Source organism: Phacochoerus africanus, chromosome 13 (assembly GCF_016906955.1).
Source record: "Phacochoerus africanus isolate WHEZ1 chromosome 13, ROS_Pafr_v1, whole genome shotgun sequence".
Classification (NCBI taxonomy): Eukaryota; Metazoa; Chordata; class Mammalia; order Artiodactyla; family Suidae; genus Phacochoerus; species Phacochoerus africanus.
Window position 1 is genome coordinate 25560977 of NC_062556.1, and position 17809 is coordinate 25578785.

At 42.6% G+C, this 17809-nt stretch overlaps 2 protein-coding genes across 5 annotated transcripts in view; both read left to right on the forward strand.

Annotated features, from left to right (window-relative positions):
* Positions 1 to 5779, forward strand: part of MTRF1 (mitochondrial translation release factor 1) — a 34425-nt gene extending 28646 nt beyond the window's left edge. For all 4 annotated transcript variants that reach the window (XM_047756229.1, XM_047756227.1, XM_047756228.1 and 1 more), the window contains one exon: positions 5434 to 5779. In XM_047756229.1, the coding sequence (XP_047612185.1) occupies positions 5434 to 5547 (114 nt within the window). In that variant the 3' untranslated portion in view covers positions 5548 to 5779. The remainder of the gene's footprint in view (positions 1 to 5433) is intronic.
* A 5461-nt stretch (positions 5780 to 11240) lies between these two features.
* KBTBD7 (kelch repeat and BTB domain containing 7) lies at positions 11241 to 15631 on the forward strand. Its single transcript, XM_047756250.1, has one exon. It carries the CDS (start codon positions 11566 to 11568, stop codon positions 13606 to 13608), a length of 2043 nt encoding a protein of 680 aa, XP_047612206.1. The 5' UTR covers positions 11241 to 11565; the 3' UTR covers positions 13609 to 15631.
* Positions 15632 to 17809: the final 2178 nt, after the last annotated feature.

The following is a 17809-nucleotide window of genomic DNA, read 5'->3' on the forward strand; positions in this document are numbered from 1 at the left end:
TTTTTTTTTTTTTGTCTTTTTAGGGCTGCACTTGCAGCATCTGGAGGTTCCCAGGATACGCGTCAAACTGGAGCTACAGTTGCTGGCCTACACAACAGCCACAGCAACTCAGGATTGAAGCCGCATCAGCAGCCTACACCACAGCTCACCACAGCAATACCGGATCCTTAACCCACTGAGCAAGGCCAGGGATCAAAACTGCATCCTCATGGATACCAGTCGGGTTCATAAACCACTGAGCCATGATGGTATTTCCACCAGGGGGCATCTTGGAGCTCTGCCTACCATTATGTGTGTTCATTAGATTCAGGTATTACAGTTAAGCTGTTGAGGAAAAGACCCAGTTCCTTGGGTTTGAACATTAACTAAATCCCCTGTTGGTGGGATCGCTGACAATGACACAGGAATGCTGGGGCACAGAGAAGCTTCCTTTTTGATTCCACTGACGGGGAATGTGAACTGGTTCCCATTAAGGACTATGAGGGGAAAAAAAAAGTTGATAAAGCTTTTGATCTTTGGTCTTGGTACCATGTAATGGTACCATGTAATATCTCGGGCTTTTTTTTTTTTTTAATGATTTTTATTTTTTCCATCATAACTGGCTTCCAGTGTTCTGTCAGTTTTCTACTGTACAGCAAAGTGACCCACGGGCACATACCTGTATATATTCTTTTTCTCGCATTATTCCTCCATCCTGCTCCATCATAAGTGACTAGATACAGTTCCCAGCGCTATACAGCAGCATCTCATGGCTTATCCACTCCAAAGGCAATAGTTTGCCTCTGTTAACTCCCAATTCCCAGTCCATCCTCTTGGGCTTCTTGGACTTGATTTTGTCTTATTCTCTACACCAAATTAAAGTCCTGACTTTACAGAGGAAATGTCTATGTTTTTAAGATATTTAGAAATGTCTGGGAGTTCCTGTCATGGCTCAGTGGTTAGCGAATCCGACTAAGAACCATGAGGTTGCGGGTTCGATTCCTGGCCTCGCTCAATGGGTTAAGGATCCGGCGTTGCCATGAGCTGTGGTGTACGTCACAGACACGGCTCAGATCTGGTGTTGCTGTGGCTGTGGTGTAGGCTGGCAGCTGTAGCTCTGATTGGACCCCTAGCCTGGGAAACTCCATACACCGCGCATGCTGCCTTAGAAAAAGGCAAAAAAAAAAAAAGAAATGTCTATGTGTCTTATGCTGCTTCCTCTGTCTTCTCAGCAATTTAAGGCCGTCTTGCATAGGAACATAATAGCCTTGTTGAAAAGAGGAAAAGATTGACTAAAAAAATAAAATTAAATTAATTTTTTTTTTTAAAAAGGGAGTTCCCATTGTGGCACAGTGGTTAACAAATCCAACTAGGGACCATGAGGTTCGATCCCTGGCCTTGCTCAGTGGGTTAAGGATCCGGCATTGCTGTGAGTTGTGGTGTAAGTCACAGACTCGGCTCAGATCCTGTGTTGCTATGGCTGTGGTATAGACCGGCAGCTGGAGCTCCAGTTAGACCCCTAGCCTGGGAACCTCCATATGCATGAGTGTGGTCCCAAAAAACCAAAAAAAAAAAAAGAGAGAAAAAAAAAGATTGACTAACTTCCCTTTCCTCAGGAAACACCCACTAATAACCAAACATGTTTGGCCATGTCGTTCTAATTACACCACAACCTTTCAGTTGTTTTTCTAGTCATGGTGATAGTTCTTACAACCAGTAGTATTTTTTAGAAGGGCATATAATTTTGCTCAGTATAGTATTCAGTCATGAAACAGAGGCAGGTTAACTGGTTTCTTTGGAGGCAGGGGAAGGGGAGGGCAGCATGAGGAATTCCCCAGGCCAGGGATTGAGCTTGCTCCACAGCAATAACGAAGCATGGTCCTTAACCCACTGAGCCACCAGGGAACTCCTCAACTGGCTTTTGCAGTTATAAAATATCTGACTTTGGCCCAAAGTAATAACATGTTATTACTAACTAAACTAGCATATCAGACTCGGAATGAGAGGACAGTCGTATTGGTATGGTCTCCTAAGCACTGACCAGCTTATTGGAAAGAAAGAAAACGTTCCGTATTAGTGAAAGGAAAAAGTTTGAAAAGGATATGAAAAAAATGCTGCAGTAAAACATTAAAATCTGGGAGTTCCTGTTGTGGCTCAGTGGAAACAAATCTGACTAGCATCCATGAGGCAGCATGTTTGATCCCTGGCCTCACTCAGTAGGTTAGGATCCAGCGTTGCTGTGAGCCATGGTGTAGGTTGCAGATTTGGCTCAAATCTGGCGTTGCTATGGCTGTTGCATAGACCATAGGTACAGCTCTGATTTGACTCTTAGCCTGGGAACCTCCATATGCCGTGGGAACCTCCATATGCCCTAAAAATACGAAAATAAAAATAAGAGATTAACTCCATCTTCCATCTTTGTATGCTAGCTCCAATTAATCCAATTAAACTCTAAATTTAATGTGGTTATCAATAAGAGTAATAATCCTTTTTATGTAATTTCCAAATGATGAAATCACTTTGACAGTATCATAATAATTTGAGCTTACAGGCACACTAATTTTTTTTTTTTTTTGCTTTTGCTTTTGCTTTTTAGGGCCATACCCAGGGTATATGGAAGTTCCCAGGCTAGGGGTCAAAAAGGAGCTACAGCTCCTGGCCTACGCCACAACCACAGCAACCCCAGATCCAAGCCGAGTCTTTGACCTACACCACAGGTCATGGCAATGCTGGATCCTTAACCCACTGAGCAAGGCCAGGGATCAAATCCACAACCTCATGGTTCCTAGTCAGATTCATTTCCGCTGCGCTACAACGAGAAATCCCAATAGGCACACTAGTTTTATAAGTAATTTTAATATTATGTTCCAAATGATATAATTTTTTTTTTTTTTTTTGTCTTTTTAGGGCCAAACCTGTGGCATGTGGAAGTTCCCAGGCTAGGGGTCCAATCCAAGCTACAGCTATCAGCCTGCTGCGAACTGAGTCTCTGACCTACACCACAGCTCACAGCAACGCTGGATCCTTAACCCACTGAGCAAGGTCAGGCATCAACCCTCGTCCTCATGGATACTAGTCAGGTCCATTACCACTGAGCCATGACAGGAACCCCCCCAATGGTGCAAATTTTAGTTAACACTTCTGTTGGAAGTTCCTGTGTGGCACAGCAGGTTAAGGCTCTGGCATTGCCTCAGTTATGACGCAGGTCACAACTGTAGCATGGATTTGTTCCCAGGCCTGGGAATTTTCACATGACTTGGGCACAGCCAACAAGAACAATAAAAATCTATTAAGCCAATGTCTGGATTTTGAGCATTTCCAAAATAGGAGGCTGTGCTAAATCACTAATCCCAACAGTTCTGTTACACAGAAGCTTTATTATAACACGGGAAAGGTACTTGAGGGAGTTCCCCTGTGGTGCAGTGTGTTAAGGATCCAGAATTGTCACTGCAGCGGCTGAGTTGCTGCTGTGGTATGGTTTAATCCCTGGCCTGGGAACTTCTACATTCCACAGGCGCAGCCAAAACAAAAAGAGAGAGAAAGAAAGGTACTTCAAGTCTTTTTTTTTTGTCTTTTTGTCTTTTTAGAGCTGCACCCACAGCGTATGGAGGTTCCCAGGCTAGGGGTCTGATCGGAGCCGTAGCCGTCAGCTTACACCACAGCCGCCGCAACACGGGATCCAAGCTACATCTGCAGCCTACATCACAGCTCATGGCAACGCCAGATCCTTAACCCACCAAGCAAGGCCAGGGATCAAACCTGCAACCTCATGGCTTCTCATCGGATTCCTTTCCACTGAGCCACAATGAGAACTCCTGAAGTCATTGTTATACTCATTTTTGAGAGAGGAACTTCAGGGGAAGACTGCAGGGCAGCCGAATGGAAAGTTTTCACCTAACTGAATTATTCGGAGGTTAACATAAGAGGTTTTTCTCTCAATTTTTTGTTTTGAAATTTCAAGCACATATGTTTCAAGTCTAGTCTATATATACCCGAGACCTAGATGCAACAGTTGATATTTTGCTGTTTGCCTTCTCTCTTCCTCTTCCACTTCCTCTTAAATATGCACCTGCATTGCTATTGAACCATTAGGAAGCAAGTTGCAGACCTCAAGACACCTGGCCCTGAAATAAATTCAGCCTAAATATTTTCCAATCATCAAGGACTTCTAGATTTTAAGGCCCCTATATTTCCAACTTAGGAAAAAAACAGAGCTATTATAAACCACTTATGGGTTCAACAACTGGAATTTGGAAGGTTGGCATGAGACGCATGAGCCGGGATGTCCCAGGGAAGCTTTGAGCAGGACCAGAGCAGCGTGTACCTTACCAGGGCGACAAGTTTCCAGCAAACATCCTCCCACAGATGGCTTGAAAACCTTAGGACCATGGTGTCAGAAAAGTCAAACCAAAAAAATTTGTTTTCCCTTTTTTGGCCACGCCCACTGCATGCGAACATTCCTGGGCCAGGGATCAAACCCGAGCCACAGCAGCAACCAGAGTCTTAGTAGTGACAATGCTGAATCCCCAACCCACTGAGCCACCAGGGAACTCCTCAAACAAAGGAATTTTTTTTTTTTTTTCTTTTTAAGGGTGCACCTGCAGCACATCTATGGAAGTTCCCAGGCCAGGGGTCAAATCAGAGCTGCATCTCTGACCTGTGCGGCAACTTGCCACCACATGGGATCCTTAACCCACTGAGTGAGGCCAGGAATCAAACCTGCATCCTCACAGAGACAATGTTGGGTCTTTAATCTGCTGAGCCTCAATGGAACCTGAATAAAGGAATTTTAAAGAAAGGTGATTCTTTGATTTTTGAACAAAATGCTAATTTAAACAACTTAGGAAAAAGTATAATTCCATTTCTCTTTTGGATTCAATTTTTTTTTTTTTTGCTTTTTAGGGCTGCACCTTCGGCATATGGAGGTTCCCAGGCTAGGGGTCTAATCAGAGCTGCAGCTGCTGGCCTACACCACAGTCACAGCAACGCTGGATCTTAACCACATCTGCGACCTACACTGAAGCTCAAGGCAACACTGGATCCTTAACCCACTGAACAAGGCCAGGAATCAAACCCGCAACCTCATAGTTCCTAGTCAGATTTGTTTCCACTGCACCACAACTGGAACTCCTGGATTCAATTTTTACATAAAAAAGCCAATATTAACTAGGCATCCTCCCAAAATAGCAGTGGTGCTCATTGTATTGTAGATTAGTAATTCTTTATTGCTATTAAATAATGACATTAAAGAAATAAGAGTTCCCTGGTGGTTCAGTGGGTTAAAGATCCGATGTTGCCACTGCTGTGACATGGGTTCAATCCCGGCCTGGGAACTTACACAATTCTTACGTATGGCCAAAAAAACAAAAAATAAATAAATGTATGCTTAATTCTTTGTTTAGTTTCTCCTTTATTTTTAGTAATCAAGTTTTCGTCGTCACTCTCTTTTACCAGGAATTTTTATGTGGGGAGAAGTGTCTGGATCTGCTAATTCAGAGACTGCTTCAAACAGCGGATGAAGAAGCCATTACTGAATTTTTGGATGAAAACCTTAAATCAGCAAAATAAATGCTGATTTGTTATTTATTATATAAATGAAATGGACCTATGTCAAGAAGCGGACTGAGGCATGGACATCTTTATGAACGCTCATAAAGTACAGCTAAAAAACTCACTACTCACAAAATATTTTTTAATGAATCAAGTCCCATTTCTATTTTCCTGTACAGGACAGTCCAACTCTTCAAGTAGAAATGAAGCATGCATCATTGAAAAAAAGACATAAAGTATTAAGAATTGATCTTGTCTGAGTTCCTGTTGTGGCACAGCGGAAACTAATCGACTAGGAACCATGAGGTTGTGGGTTCAATCCCTGGCCTTGCTCAGTGGGTTAAGGATCCGGTATTGCCGTGGCTGTGGTGTTGGTTGCAAATGCAGCTCAGATCCTGCATTGCTGTGGCTGTGGTGTAGTTCTGCGGCTACAGCTCCGATTGGACCCCTAGCCTGGCAGTCTTCATATGCCACAAGTGTGGCCCTAAAAGACAAAAAAAAAAAAAAAAAGACAAAGTACTGTTATTCACGTTAAATTTAGGACTCAAATGGCTCCTTTGTTGTTGTTGTTGTTTGCCTTTTTAGGGCTGCACCTGGGGCCTATCTATGGATGTTCCCAGGCTAGGGGCTGAATTGGAGCTATAGCTGCCAGCCACAGCCACGGCCACGGCAATGACAGATCCAAGCCGTATCTGCGACCTACACCACAGCAACGTCAGATCCTTAACCCACTGAGCGAGGCCAGGGATCAAACCTTTGACTTAATCAGCATGGCGGATGCTGTGTGATATGAGTAATTTTCACTGTGGTTTGTTTTGTGCAGTGATACATAAAACCTCATCCTTACAGAGCTGCCAGCTGAGCAGGGAGCCAAAGTATGTCATCTACTCTAATTGTATTAAGTAATTTTTCTCAGGAAGTTTCCTGAGTCAAAAGAATGCCAACTATGTGGTATGTGGGATCTGCTGAGTAAAACAGGGAATTCTACCCAATATTCTGTGATAATCTGTATGAGAAAAGAATCTGAAAAAGAATGAATATGTGTGTATGTGTAGCCGAATCACAATATTGTAAATCAACTACAATTCAATAAAACTTAAAAAAAATAAAGAATGCCAGCTAATAAATTTAGAAATGAGGGCATCACTATTTGATAATTCCCAGCGTAACATTTGTTTCAGGCAAAATAAGAGTCATTCACTGATTTGTGTGTGTGTGTGTGTGCGCGCTGAAATCTGGGCATGAACCAGGGACACATTAATTTAAATCAGTGAGATAAAAGGTCATTGGATGTATTAGTTACATACTGGCGTTCTTTAAAGTTTTATCTGAGGTGAGAGATATTTTATCCTGTTCGAATCAATATCATTATTTCCCTAGGGGTAGGCATTGTCGTCCCCCACCCCCCCAATGTAATTGATATCTCTGGAGAATCTGATTTAATTTGGAAGAATGTGGAATAGAGAGTTTCAGAGTACAGGTTAGAAACACAGAAACAGATTTTTGTTTTCAGGCATTTTATATGAAATGATTACCCAAGGACATGCAAATATTAAAACTGTGTGAGGCAGTTCCTGTTTTGGCGAGCGGAAACAAATCCGACTCCTATCTGTGAGGATTTGGGTTCGGTCCCAGCCTCACTCAGCGAGTTCAAGGATCCAGTGTGCCATGAGCTTCGGTGTTGTGGCACAGCGGAAACTAATCGACTAGGAACCATGAGGTTGTGGTGTAGTTCACAGGTGCGGATCGATCCCGCATTGCTGTGTCTGTGGCTGGCAGCTGCAGCTCCGATTTGACCCCTAGTCTGGGAACTTGCATATGCTGCAGGTGCAACCCTAAAAAGCCATAAGTAAATAAAACAATGTGTGAAAAACAAGGCAAAATGAAGATAGTCTAACTTGATGTTTTTCTCAAGCCTCTGTATTTATTACATATCACTTGGGAAACTTGCCATGATGCAGATTCTGACTCAGTAGATCTGGGGACTGTGATCCTACTTTTCCAATAAGCTCCTGAGTGATGATGGACACTGTTGACCCACAAACACCACCTTGACTACCAAGGATCTAGGGGACATCTGTTTAATTAATGAGTTGTGATACACTTTATTTTCAGACAGGAACATTCAGTTAAATTCAAAATCCTGCTTTATTCAGATAGACCCACTAGTCTTCCAAACCACAAAGATAAACTTGACATCTTTACCTGTCAGTAGAAAAATAAGGGATGAACATATAAGCCAAACATAAATCAGAGTTCTTGTAAAAAATCTGGAGAGCCAAAATTTATTGCCTCATATGCATACTGCCTTTAGAGTATCAAGGAATCACAAATTTTATTTTTTAAAAAAATAAACCTTAGGAGTTCCTGTCGGAAACAAATCCAACTAGGAACCCTGAGATTGTGCGTTCAATCCCTGGCCTTGCTCAGTGGGTTAAGGATCCAGCGTTGCCATGAGCTGTGGTGTAGGTCAAAGACTTGGCTCGGATCTGGTGGTGTTGTGGCTGTGGTGTAGGCTGGCAGCTATAGCTCCAGAATTCGACCCCTAGCCTGGGAACCTCCATATGTCTTGGGTACAGCCCTAAAAAAAAGACCAAAAAAAAATTTGAAAAAAATAAAATAAACCTTAGAGTTAATTTAAAATTGAATTTGATGGGAGTTCCTGTTGTGGCACAGCAGAAACAAACCTGACTAGTATCCATGAGGATGCAAGTTCAATCCCTGTCCTCGCTCAGGGGGTTAAGGATTAGTGTTGCTGTGAACTGTGGTGTATACTGCAGACCCAGCTTGGATCCAGCGTTGGTGTGGCTGTGGTGTAGGCAGGCAGCTGCAACTCAGATTCCACCCTTAGCCTCGGAGCTTCCATATGCCACACCTTTGGCTCTAAAGAAAAGGCAAAACAAAACACAAAGCAGAGGAAACATTTCCATCACCCCTGAAAGTTTCCTTGTGTTCCTTTCCACTTAATCCAGCAATCTGCCAACTCTCCCTCCCCCAACAGTGGCAGCCTTTATGATTTTTTTTATTCACTGTGGCTTATTTTCACTATTCTGGAAACACAAATAGTCCACATAAATGGTCATACAGTATGTACTTCTGTATATCTGGTTTTTTTTATTCCAAATTTTTCTTTCTCCAGCTGTGCCTGCAGTATATGGAATTTCCTGGGCCAGGGATTGAACCTGTGTCACAGCAGCAATCCAAGCTAGGGCAGAGACAAAGCCGGATCCTTAACCTGCTGCACCATTAAGAGAACGCCTGTTCTCTTACAATACTGCAGGTATCAAAGATTGTTTTGTTTAATCTCCAAGTAGTATTATACTCTGTGAATATACCACAATTAATTTTTTTAGGAGTTCCTGTTGTGGCTCAGTGGTAACGAAGCTGACTAGTATCCCTAAGGATTCGGGTTTGATCCCTGTCGCCGTTCAGTGTGTTAAGAATCTAGCATTGTGTGAGCTGTGATGTAGGTTGCAGGTGCAGCTCAGACCCTGAGTTGCTGTGGCTGTGGCTGTGGCCGGCAGCTGTAGCTCCGATTTGACCCCTAGCCTGGAAGTGGGGCCCTGAAAAGAATAATAATACTAATAATTTTTAAAAATTTTCTATCGATATATATTCAGAATCTTTCTTTTTTAGGTTTTTAGGGCCGCACCCACAGCATATGGAGGTTCCCAGGCTAGGGGTCGAATTGGAGCTGTAACCGCCAGCCTTTGCCACAGCCACAGCAACATGGGACCCGAACCACTTCTGTGGCCTACACCACAGCTCAGGGCAATGCCAGATCCTTAACCCACTGAGTGAAGCCAGGGATCGAGCCCACAACCTCATGGTTCCTAGTCAGATTCATTTCCGCTTCGCCACAACAGGAACGCCTAGATTATTTCTAATTTTGGTTATTATGGATAAATCTACTATGAACACGCATTAGTCTTTTTATGGACATGTTTTAATTCCCCTTGGGTAAAGGCCCAGGAGTGAAATTATTGGACACTTAATATTCAGAGAAACCATCAAACAGTTTTTTGTTGTTTTTAGGGTGTTTTTGTTTTGTTTTGTTTGTCTTTTGGGGGCCACACCTGCGGCATGTGGAGGTTCACCGGTCAGGGGTCGAATTGGAGCTGTAGCTGCTGGTCTATGCCACAGCCCACGGCAATGCGGGATCCTTAACCCACTGAGCAAGGCAAGGGACCGAACTTTGTCCTCATGGATACTAGTCGGGTTCGTTTACTGCAGAGCCAAGATGGGAACTCCCCCAAACAGTTTTTAAAAGTTATTCTCCTGCTGTGCGCTATCCACCTATTCATATAATATTGAAGATTTCATTCATTAGGTTATGGTAACACTTCACAAACTAGCAACAGGAATGGTCTGGGTTTTAAATAAAACTTCTCTAACTTAAATCTCTAAACACTTGATTTTGAATATTTAACTAATGTTGATTAGTACATATATAAAACACTTCTTTAAAGCATAGGCTGTACTATATTACTTCAAGGAATATCAGGGCATGTATGAATCCCAAGCTTTTCGAATCTTGTGCTTTTGTGCAATTCAAGGAATGTTTGTTTAAATATTTTAATTTAAAACTCTCGTTTAAACTCCTTAATAAAGACAGTTCCAAAATCTTCAAAGGATTGGTGGAAAGGAACTGAAAGGAACAGTATGAGTAACACTCATATTAAGAGGTTGTGAAAATAACCTTGTTCCTCAGGAGATGAAGTGTTGATTTGGTGAGATGCCAACCTGTCTATTTATATGCCTGATTTTCATATTTAAGGCCATCTATAAATGCTGTTCTCTAGGACCTCATCTTTGTCTAAGACATCCTAATGAATTTTTTTTTTTTTTTTGGTCTTTTTGCTATTTCTTGGGCTGCTCCCGCGGCATATGGAGATTCCCAGGCTAGGGGTCTTATCGGAGCCGTAGCCACCAGCCTACACCAGAGCCACAGCAACGCGTGATCCGAGCCGCGTCTGCAACCTGCACCACAGCTCACGGCAACGCTAGATCGTCAACCCACTGAGCAAGGGCAGGGACCGAACCCGCCAACCTCATGCTTCCTAGTCGGATTCGTTAACCACTGCGCCACGACAGGGACTCCAACATCCTAATGAATTTATATGTCACTTAGTACTGAAAATATTGTAATAACGTTCAGAATCTTCCAGAAGTAGCAACATTAAACACTGGATGTTTTCTTTGCAGTAATTGCTCATGGCTTCAAGTTAAGTGGGTGTCGCAGTCTTAATAAATTCTAAGAGAAAAGCCGACAATTATTAATCTTTATATTTTAAACAGAGTGTAAGCACTTAATTGTTCTAATCAACAAATACTTGGGGAAATAACTATTAAAAAATTAAAACACACACAAATATTTATTGAAGCATCCTGTGTCCTATGCAATTTTTATCTCATTTCATCCTCACACGACCCTAGGAAAGACTATTCTCCCCATTTTGCAAAGAAGGAAAAGTTCTCAGAGGGAAGCTACACAGTTAATGAACATTAAAACTGGGCTCTTACTCTGGACTTCAAAGCCAAAATGCCAAGCCGTCGGAGCCAGGAGAATAAACGCTCAAACCCCGAAGCAGTCTTGCCCCGGAAGCCTCGCGATATTACTCAAACTACTACTCCCAACATGCAAAGCGCCTTCTCTGCCGCCGCTAAAGTGGGCGAGTGGGGAGGGCCCCGCCTGCGTCGAGGCGCGAAAGGCAGTCTGGGAGTGGTAGTTCTCCTGGAAGCCTACCGGTATTGCCAGCGCGGCAGTGGCGGATCTCTTGGTTCCAGCCAGTAGGTCCTGTGAGGGCGAGTTGAGGCGGAGAAAGGGCGCGGAACTGGAAACGGGTGAGTCAGGCACTGTCTACGCTATAAAGGGAGGCGGCACCGCGGTGTAGGGCTGAGTTAAGTAAGCGCGGCCCCCGCGCAGTCTCTCCGGAGACACCACAACCTTAGCGTCAGCGAGAGAAGGGTGAGGAGGCGCCCGAGCCCGGTCTTTGCACCCGTTCTCGCCCTCAGCTCCCTACCGGCATCTCCACCATGCAGTCCCGGGAAGAAGCTTCGCGCTCTCGCCGCCTCGCCAGTCCCCGCGGTGGGAGGCGGCCCAAGAGGATTTCCAAGCCTTCGGTTTCGGCTTTTTTCACGGGGTCGGAGGAGCTGAAGGACACGGCCCATTCCGCAGCCCTGTTGGCACAGCTCAAGTCCTTCTACGATGCGCGGCTGCTCTGTGATGTGACCATCGAGGTGGTCACGCCTGGCAGCGGGCCTGGCACGGGCCGCCTCTTTTCCTGCAACCGTAACGTGCTGGCTGCCGCGTGTCCCTACTTCAAGAGCATGTTCACCGGCGGCATGTACGAGAGCCATCAGACGAACGTGACCATGCACGACGTAGATGCTGAATCCTTCGAGGTGCTGGTCGATTACTGCTACACGGGTCGCGTGTCCCTGAGTGAGGCCAACGTGCAGCGCCTTTACGCGGCCTCGGACATGCTGCAGCTGGAGTATGTGCGGGAAGCCTGTGCCTCGTTCCTAGCCCGCCGCCTTGACCTGGCCAACTGCACGGCCATCCTCAAGTTCGCCGACGCCTTCGACCATCACAAGCTGCGGTCGCAGGCCCAGTCCTTTATCGCGCACAACTTCAAGCAGCTCAGCCGCATGGGTTCGATTCGCGAGGAGTCTCTGGCCGATCTGACCCTGGCCCAACTGCTGGCTGTCCTGCGCCTGGATAGTCTAGACATCGAGAGTGAGCGGACAGTGTGTCACGTTGCGGTGCAGTGGTTGGAGGCGGCTCCCAAGGAGCGGGGTCCCAGCGCTGCCGAAGTCTTCAAGTGTGTCCGCTGGACACACTTCACCGATAAAGATCGGGAATACCTGGAAGGGCTGTTGACCAAACCTATTGTGAAGAAGTACTGTCTGGACTTCATGGAAGAGGTCCTGCAGATGCGATATGGTGACATGTTGTACAAGTCTCTGGTGCCAAAGCCAGAGAGCAGCAGTGGCAATTCTGTTGTCTCCATAGCAGAAAATCCACCCCAGAGGCTGGGTATGTGTGCCAAGGAGATGGTGATCTTCTTTGGCCATCCCAGAGATCCCTTTCTGTGCTATGACCCATACTCAGGGGACATTTACACAATGCCATCACCTTTGACCAGCTTGGCTCATACCAAGACTATCACCTCCTCAGCTGTCTGCGTCTCTCCTGACCATGACATCTATCTGGCCGCCCAGCCCCGGAAAGACCTCTGGGTGTACAAACCAGCCCAGAATAGTTGGCAGCAGCTGGCAGACCGCCTGCTCTGCCGGGAGGGCATGGATGTGGCCTACCTCAACGGCTACATTTACATTTTGGGTGGGCGGGACCCTGTTACTGGAGTTAAATTAAAGGAAGTTGAGTGCTACAGTGTTCAGAGAAACCAGTGGGCCCTAGTGGCTCCCGTACCCCATTCCTTCTATTCCTTTGAACTGATTGTGGTTCAGAACTATCTTTATGCTGTGAACAGCAAGCGCATGCTCTGCTACGATCCCAGCCATAACATGTGGCTGAACTGTGCTTCTCTTAAACGCAGTGACTTCCAGGAGGCCTGTGTCTTCAATGATGAGATCTATTGTATCTGTGACATCCCCGTCATGAAGGTGTATAACCCGGCCAGGGGAGAATGGAGGCGGATCAGTAATATTCCCCTGGACTCCGAGACCCACAACTACCAGATTGTCAATCATGGCCAAAAGCTGCTCCTCATCACTTCTACAACCCCGCAGTGGAAGAAAAACCGGGTGACTGTGTATGAATATGATACTAGGGAAGACCAGTGGGTTAATATAGGTACCATGTTAGGCCTTTTGCAGTTTGACTCTGGCTTTATTTGCCTCTGTGCTCGAGTTTATCCCTCCTGCCTTGAACCTGGTCAGAGTTTCATCACCGAGGAAGATGATGCACGGAGTGAGTCTAGTACTGAATGGGACTTAGATGGATTCAGTGAGCTGGACTCTGAGTCAGGAAGTTCAAGTTCTTTTACTGACGATGAAGTCTGGGTACAGGTAGCACCTCAGCGAAATGCACAGGATCAGCAGGGTTCTTTGTAAATAGTTTGAAATACTAAGCTATTTCTACTGCTGTGGAATGTATATTAAAACGATGTGTCCCTTCCTTTTCCTGAAAAAAAGAAAACAAAGGTTGACCAGGAATGCCGATTTGGTTTAGAAAAGGTAACGTTTTGCTAATGTAATGTTACAGAATTTAAACAGTCCATGAAATCAACTTATATTATAATTTACTGTGCTGAAAGTCAAGATTAAAATACGCAAAAAAAATGAACCATATAATTGATTAGAATGCTTGGTGGTTTTTTTTCCTTTGTTCACGTATTTATTGCACCAGTGAATTGTTTTGATTAGTTACACTGTTTATGTTTTGATTTAACTTGTTAATTCTATTTAGTGTTCTGAGGAAGTTAGCTTTTTAATTTTGTAATGGAAAATTGGACTAGAAATTGTTGGTAGGGTTTTGAAGGTTCACATTTTCCTTCCGAATAATGAAAGTAGTAGACTTCCCAAATTTTAAACTAGTCAGGTTTTAGTATTCTAAAATAGTAGAGTATGTTAAAATTTGGTTTGGTTTCTGCAAAGGAAAAAAATGGGCATATATATATATATATATTAAGGTTATTAAATAGTAATTTCATTTTGATGATATGCACAGTGGTCTTAAGCACTCAGAGAAATCAGGATTCCACTCTTTTAAAAGAAATTTCATTTTTATTTTTGGGATGTAAAATGAGTATTTGCTAAATGTGACCATTTTTCTTTCCAAAAAACATCCATTCTAGAAGTATCACCAACTATTTGGACACCCTTTTAAACCAAAAACAATGGGTCACTTGCCCCATATTTTTTTAATCTATACCTGACAGATGCTTCAGTGAATCAGAGGGACAGTCCTTTTTTTCACTGGACATATGGTTGGGTAATGTAAATTTTTATCCATTGGTCATGCTTTGTCTTAAAAAGTTTATATGCTTTCCTGAAATAGTTTGGCTGTATAGTTTTGGTGTTTGTCTTAAAAGATTCTTCAGCAGGAAGTGATTTTTGTGAGATGATAACTGGTTTTGAAAATACGTATAAGCTAAAAACAGTGTTTTACTGAGATCAGTAGTAGTTATTGAGCCTATCAACTCTCAAATCCAGTGCCAGCAGAGAACTTTTCAACTTTAAGCTGTGAATAGAATTGTTTTATGTAGCATTGCAATTTTCTGTCAGTTTTATAAGTCGCTGTAAATTATTATCAGCTTGAAGGTATTTTTGTATTAAAAGTTGACAGTTAAAGAACATAAGTGGATGATGGCGTTTGGGCCCATAGTGAAAATATGTTTCCTCTAAAATGTTTCCCTAAGCAGTGATAGACATGGTTATTTTATTAGGTTCTTAATGCCTGTCCTCTATTTCTCTGTGAACCATGCCCTAGTCTTTTGTTTGCTTGTTTGTTGGTTGTTTGTTTATGAATCACCATAATAAGGGAAGGTCCAGAAATAGACTCAATTATGCAAAATTGACATTTTAAATACGAGAACACATAGGTGCTTACTTTTTTTGTTAATGTCCATGGTTGTCAACATAGCTACACATGATAAATGGCGTATATATGTATAGATACTTGTGGTCTATAAATTTTTCTGTACCCACTTAGAATTATCTTCTTGAATCTTTATTCAATAACATGCTAATTCCTCTTCTGTGTTTTTAATCTCTAGTGACCAAATGCTAAGATTTCTTTTCACCCTGGCAGAGAACTGAGGTGGTCTGGGATGGAGAACAGAATTTTAAATCCAAAAAAGGAAGGAAAGAGAAAAGGGTTTAAAAACCCCAAATACACAAATAATGTTTTCTTAGCCATCATGGCCACCTGAAGAGTCCACAGGTGGACTGTTTCACATTATTTAGTGAAATAAGATTCTTTTCACATTATTTGGTGAAATAAGATTCTTACCCTAGCAGCAAGTTTGTCCCTTCAAAACAGCGAACATACTTTAGTTTTTTTTGTTCCATTTGATCCCAGGGCTATGAACGAGCACTGCTCTTAACAAGGAGAGCTATTTTTTCTTTTTTCTTTCCCCTTTTTTTTTTTTTTTTTTTTTTTTTTTGTCTTTTAGCACCACACCCGAAACATATGGAGGTTCCCAGGCGAGGGGTTCAATCGAAGCTGTGGCTGCCAGCCTACGCCACAGCCACTCAGGATCCAAGCCGCCTCTTCGACCTACACCACAGCTCACAGCAACGCCGGATCCTTCACCCACTGAGCGAGGCCAGGAATCGAACAGAGTCCTCATGGATGCTAGTCGGGTTTGTTAACCACTGAGCCACGACAGGAACTCCAAGGAAAGCTCTTTCTTAGTAGTGTTATTTTTTGGCCAGCTTATGTTCACCGTTAACCTCCTGTTGATAGTTTTTTGCTTTGTAAGGTTGAAACAGGACAGTGCTGACCACAACCACATTATTTATCTGCAGAATTACAGTATGCAACTGGACTGCTACACGATTCTCTAATTTGTCATTCTCAACCTTTGAGTTAGTTGGAAGCTAATGAATCAAAAAGGATTGGTTTACAATGGGGTTTTCTTAGAAAGGATTGGTTTCATGATATATTTGTGAATTAGGGAATAGGTGTTAACCCTTACTTTACAGATAAGTGGTTTGTACGTGGTTAGTTACAAATAAAATTGGCGCTAGAACCCCAGGCCTTCCGACCTCTTAATTTAGTTGCTGCTAAATGTATACAACCCTTGCTTACAGAGTGAGTGATACAACTAGCAGTGTTGAAATCCCTACATCACAGGAAAGCACTTTTGCCTCAGTTTTGCAATGAATCAGCGCAGTTTTAGCAAATGCTCAATATAATGTCATTTGCAGGATTACTATTTGTAAGACTTAGGATGATCTTATCTTTTGTATCTGTCTGCCTATATGTAGAAAACCTCAGAGAAACCAAATTATTTCAGATACTTTAAATATTCAGATATAAATGGCATTGGTATTTTCAAAAGGATAAAATGTAAGATTGACTTCGCTAATTTGGGTTTGGGATTAAATTTAAATTATAATTCCCTTCTATCTCCTGTAGCTGAGGAGGGTTTTGTTTCATTTTTGTTTTGTTTTTCTGTTTTGTACCTGGATCTTATTGAGCATCTGATGAAAACTTTTGACCCATTCCCCAGAAAACCGTACAAGTTTATGGTTTCACAATTTCAAAGGTGTTATGACACTTCCGAAGTTCATCCACACACCCAGGGTAAGAATACTTGTGGCAGAGTCCCAAGAAGTTTTGCAGAAGGGAATTAGCATTTTGCAGAAGATATATTGCTCAAATGTTTATAAGGGAGGAAAGGTGTTATTAAAATAGAGCTAAAGAAATCATGTATATTTATCATCTGAAAGAGAATAAATATTGATGGTTACCTCAGAACAAAGGCAACGTTGACCCTTGTGAGCTTAATTTCCTCCTGATGATTAGCATGAGAACAATTAAGTAACAGGATGTGATTTAAAGAAATGGGTCAGAGGAGCTAGTGTATATGTGTTTGTGAGAGAAGGTGAACACCGCGTCTCATTCCTCTGCCATCTTGATCCCACCGCCAAGCCAGTGTATATGAAAGCTTTGAAACGAAGTGTTATACATACTTGGGATATGATTATTGTCTGAGAAGGCTGCGTATAAGAATTTAAAGTAAATTATAGGTTCTAGGTGTTTCAAACTGTGGACATCACAACTGTTTATTGGGTATCTAAGTTGCAAGAGTGCTTTATCTCATAATAAGCATGTGAACAGGTACTTAGAAAAGGGCATCTACCATAAGGAATCTATTTAAAATATCATAAATTTGCTACTCACTGCTCTTTAAACTAGGAACCAGTGTTTTGCTAAATGTCATTTTCACCAATTTGTGTTGAAATGAGGAAAAAGTATAAAACATGAATGGGTTGTAAAGCAAGATTATTTCATTGAATTTGTTTTAATGTACATGAATTGGAAATATAAAAATTTTACGCAGGTCCATGCCGTCCCCTAAACTTGAAAGTTTCCTTGTCTTTGAAATCCTAAAATCTCTTGCAGGCTTCTTAGCTGTTTTATTTTGCTTCTGTGCTTTCATATGATCTTTACTCTTACCTGCTTAAAATTTTCAACGCTTTTTCATCATAACTTTAAAAGAATATTATAGCAAATGTGATAGGGCAAGAAAGTATAGGAAATAAAATTGTTTCTAGAAGACGTGACTAGCAATCCTAAGAGAAT

What these genes read in the sequence shown, in the direction of transcription:
- KBTBD7 (XM_047756250.1), top strand. Translation starts at nt 11,566, where the DNA reads ATGCAGTCCCGGGAAGAAGCTTCGCGCTCTCGCCGCCTCGCCAGTCCC.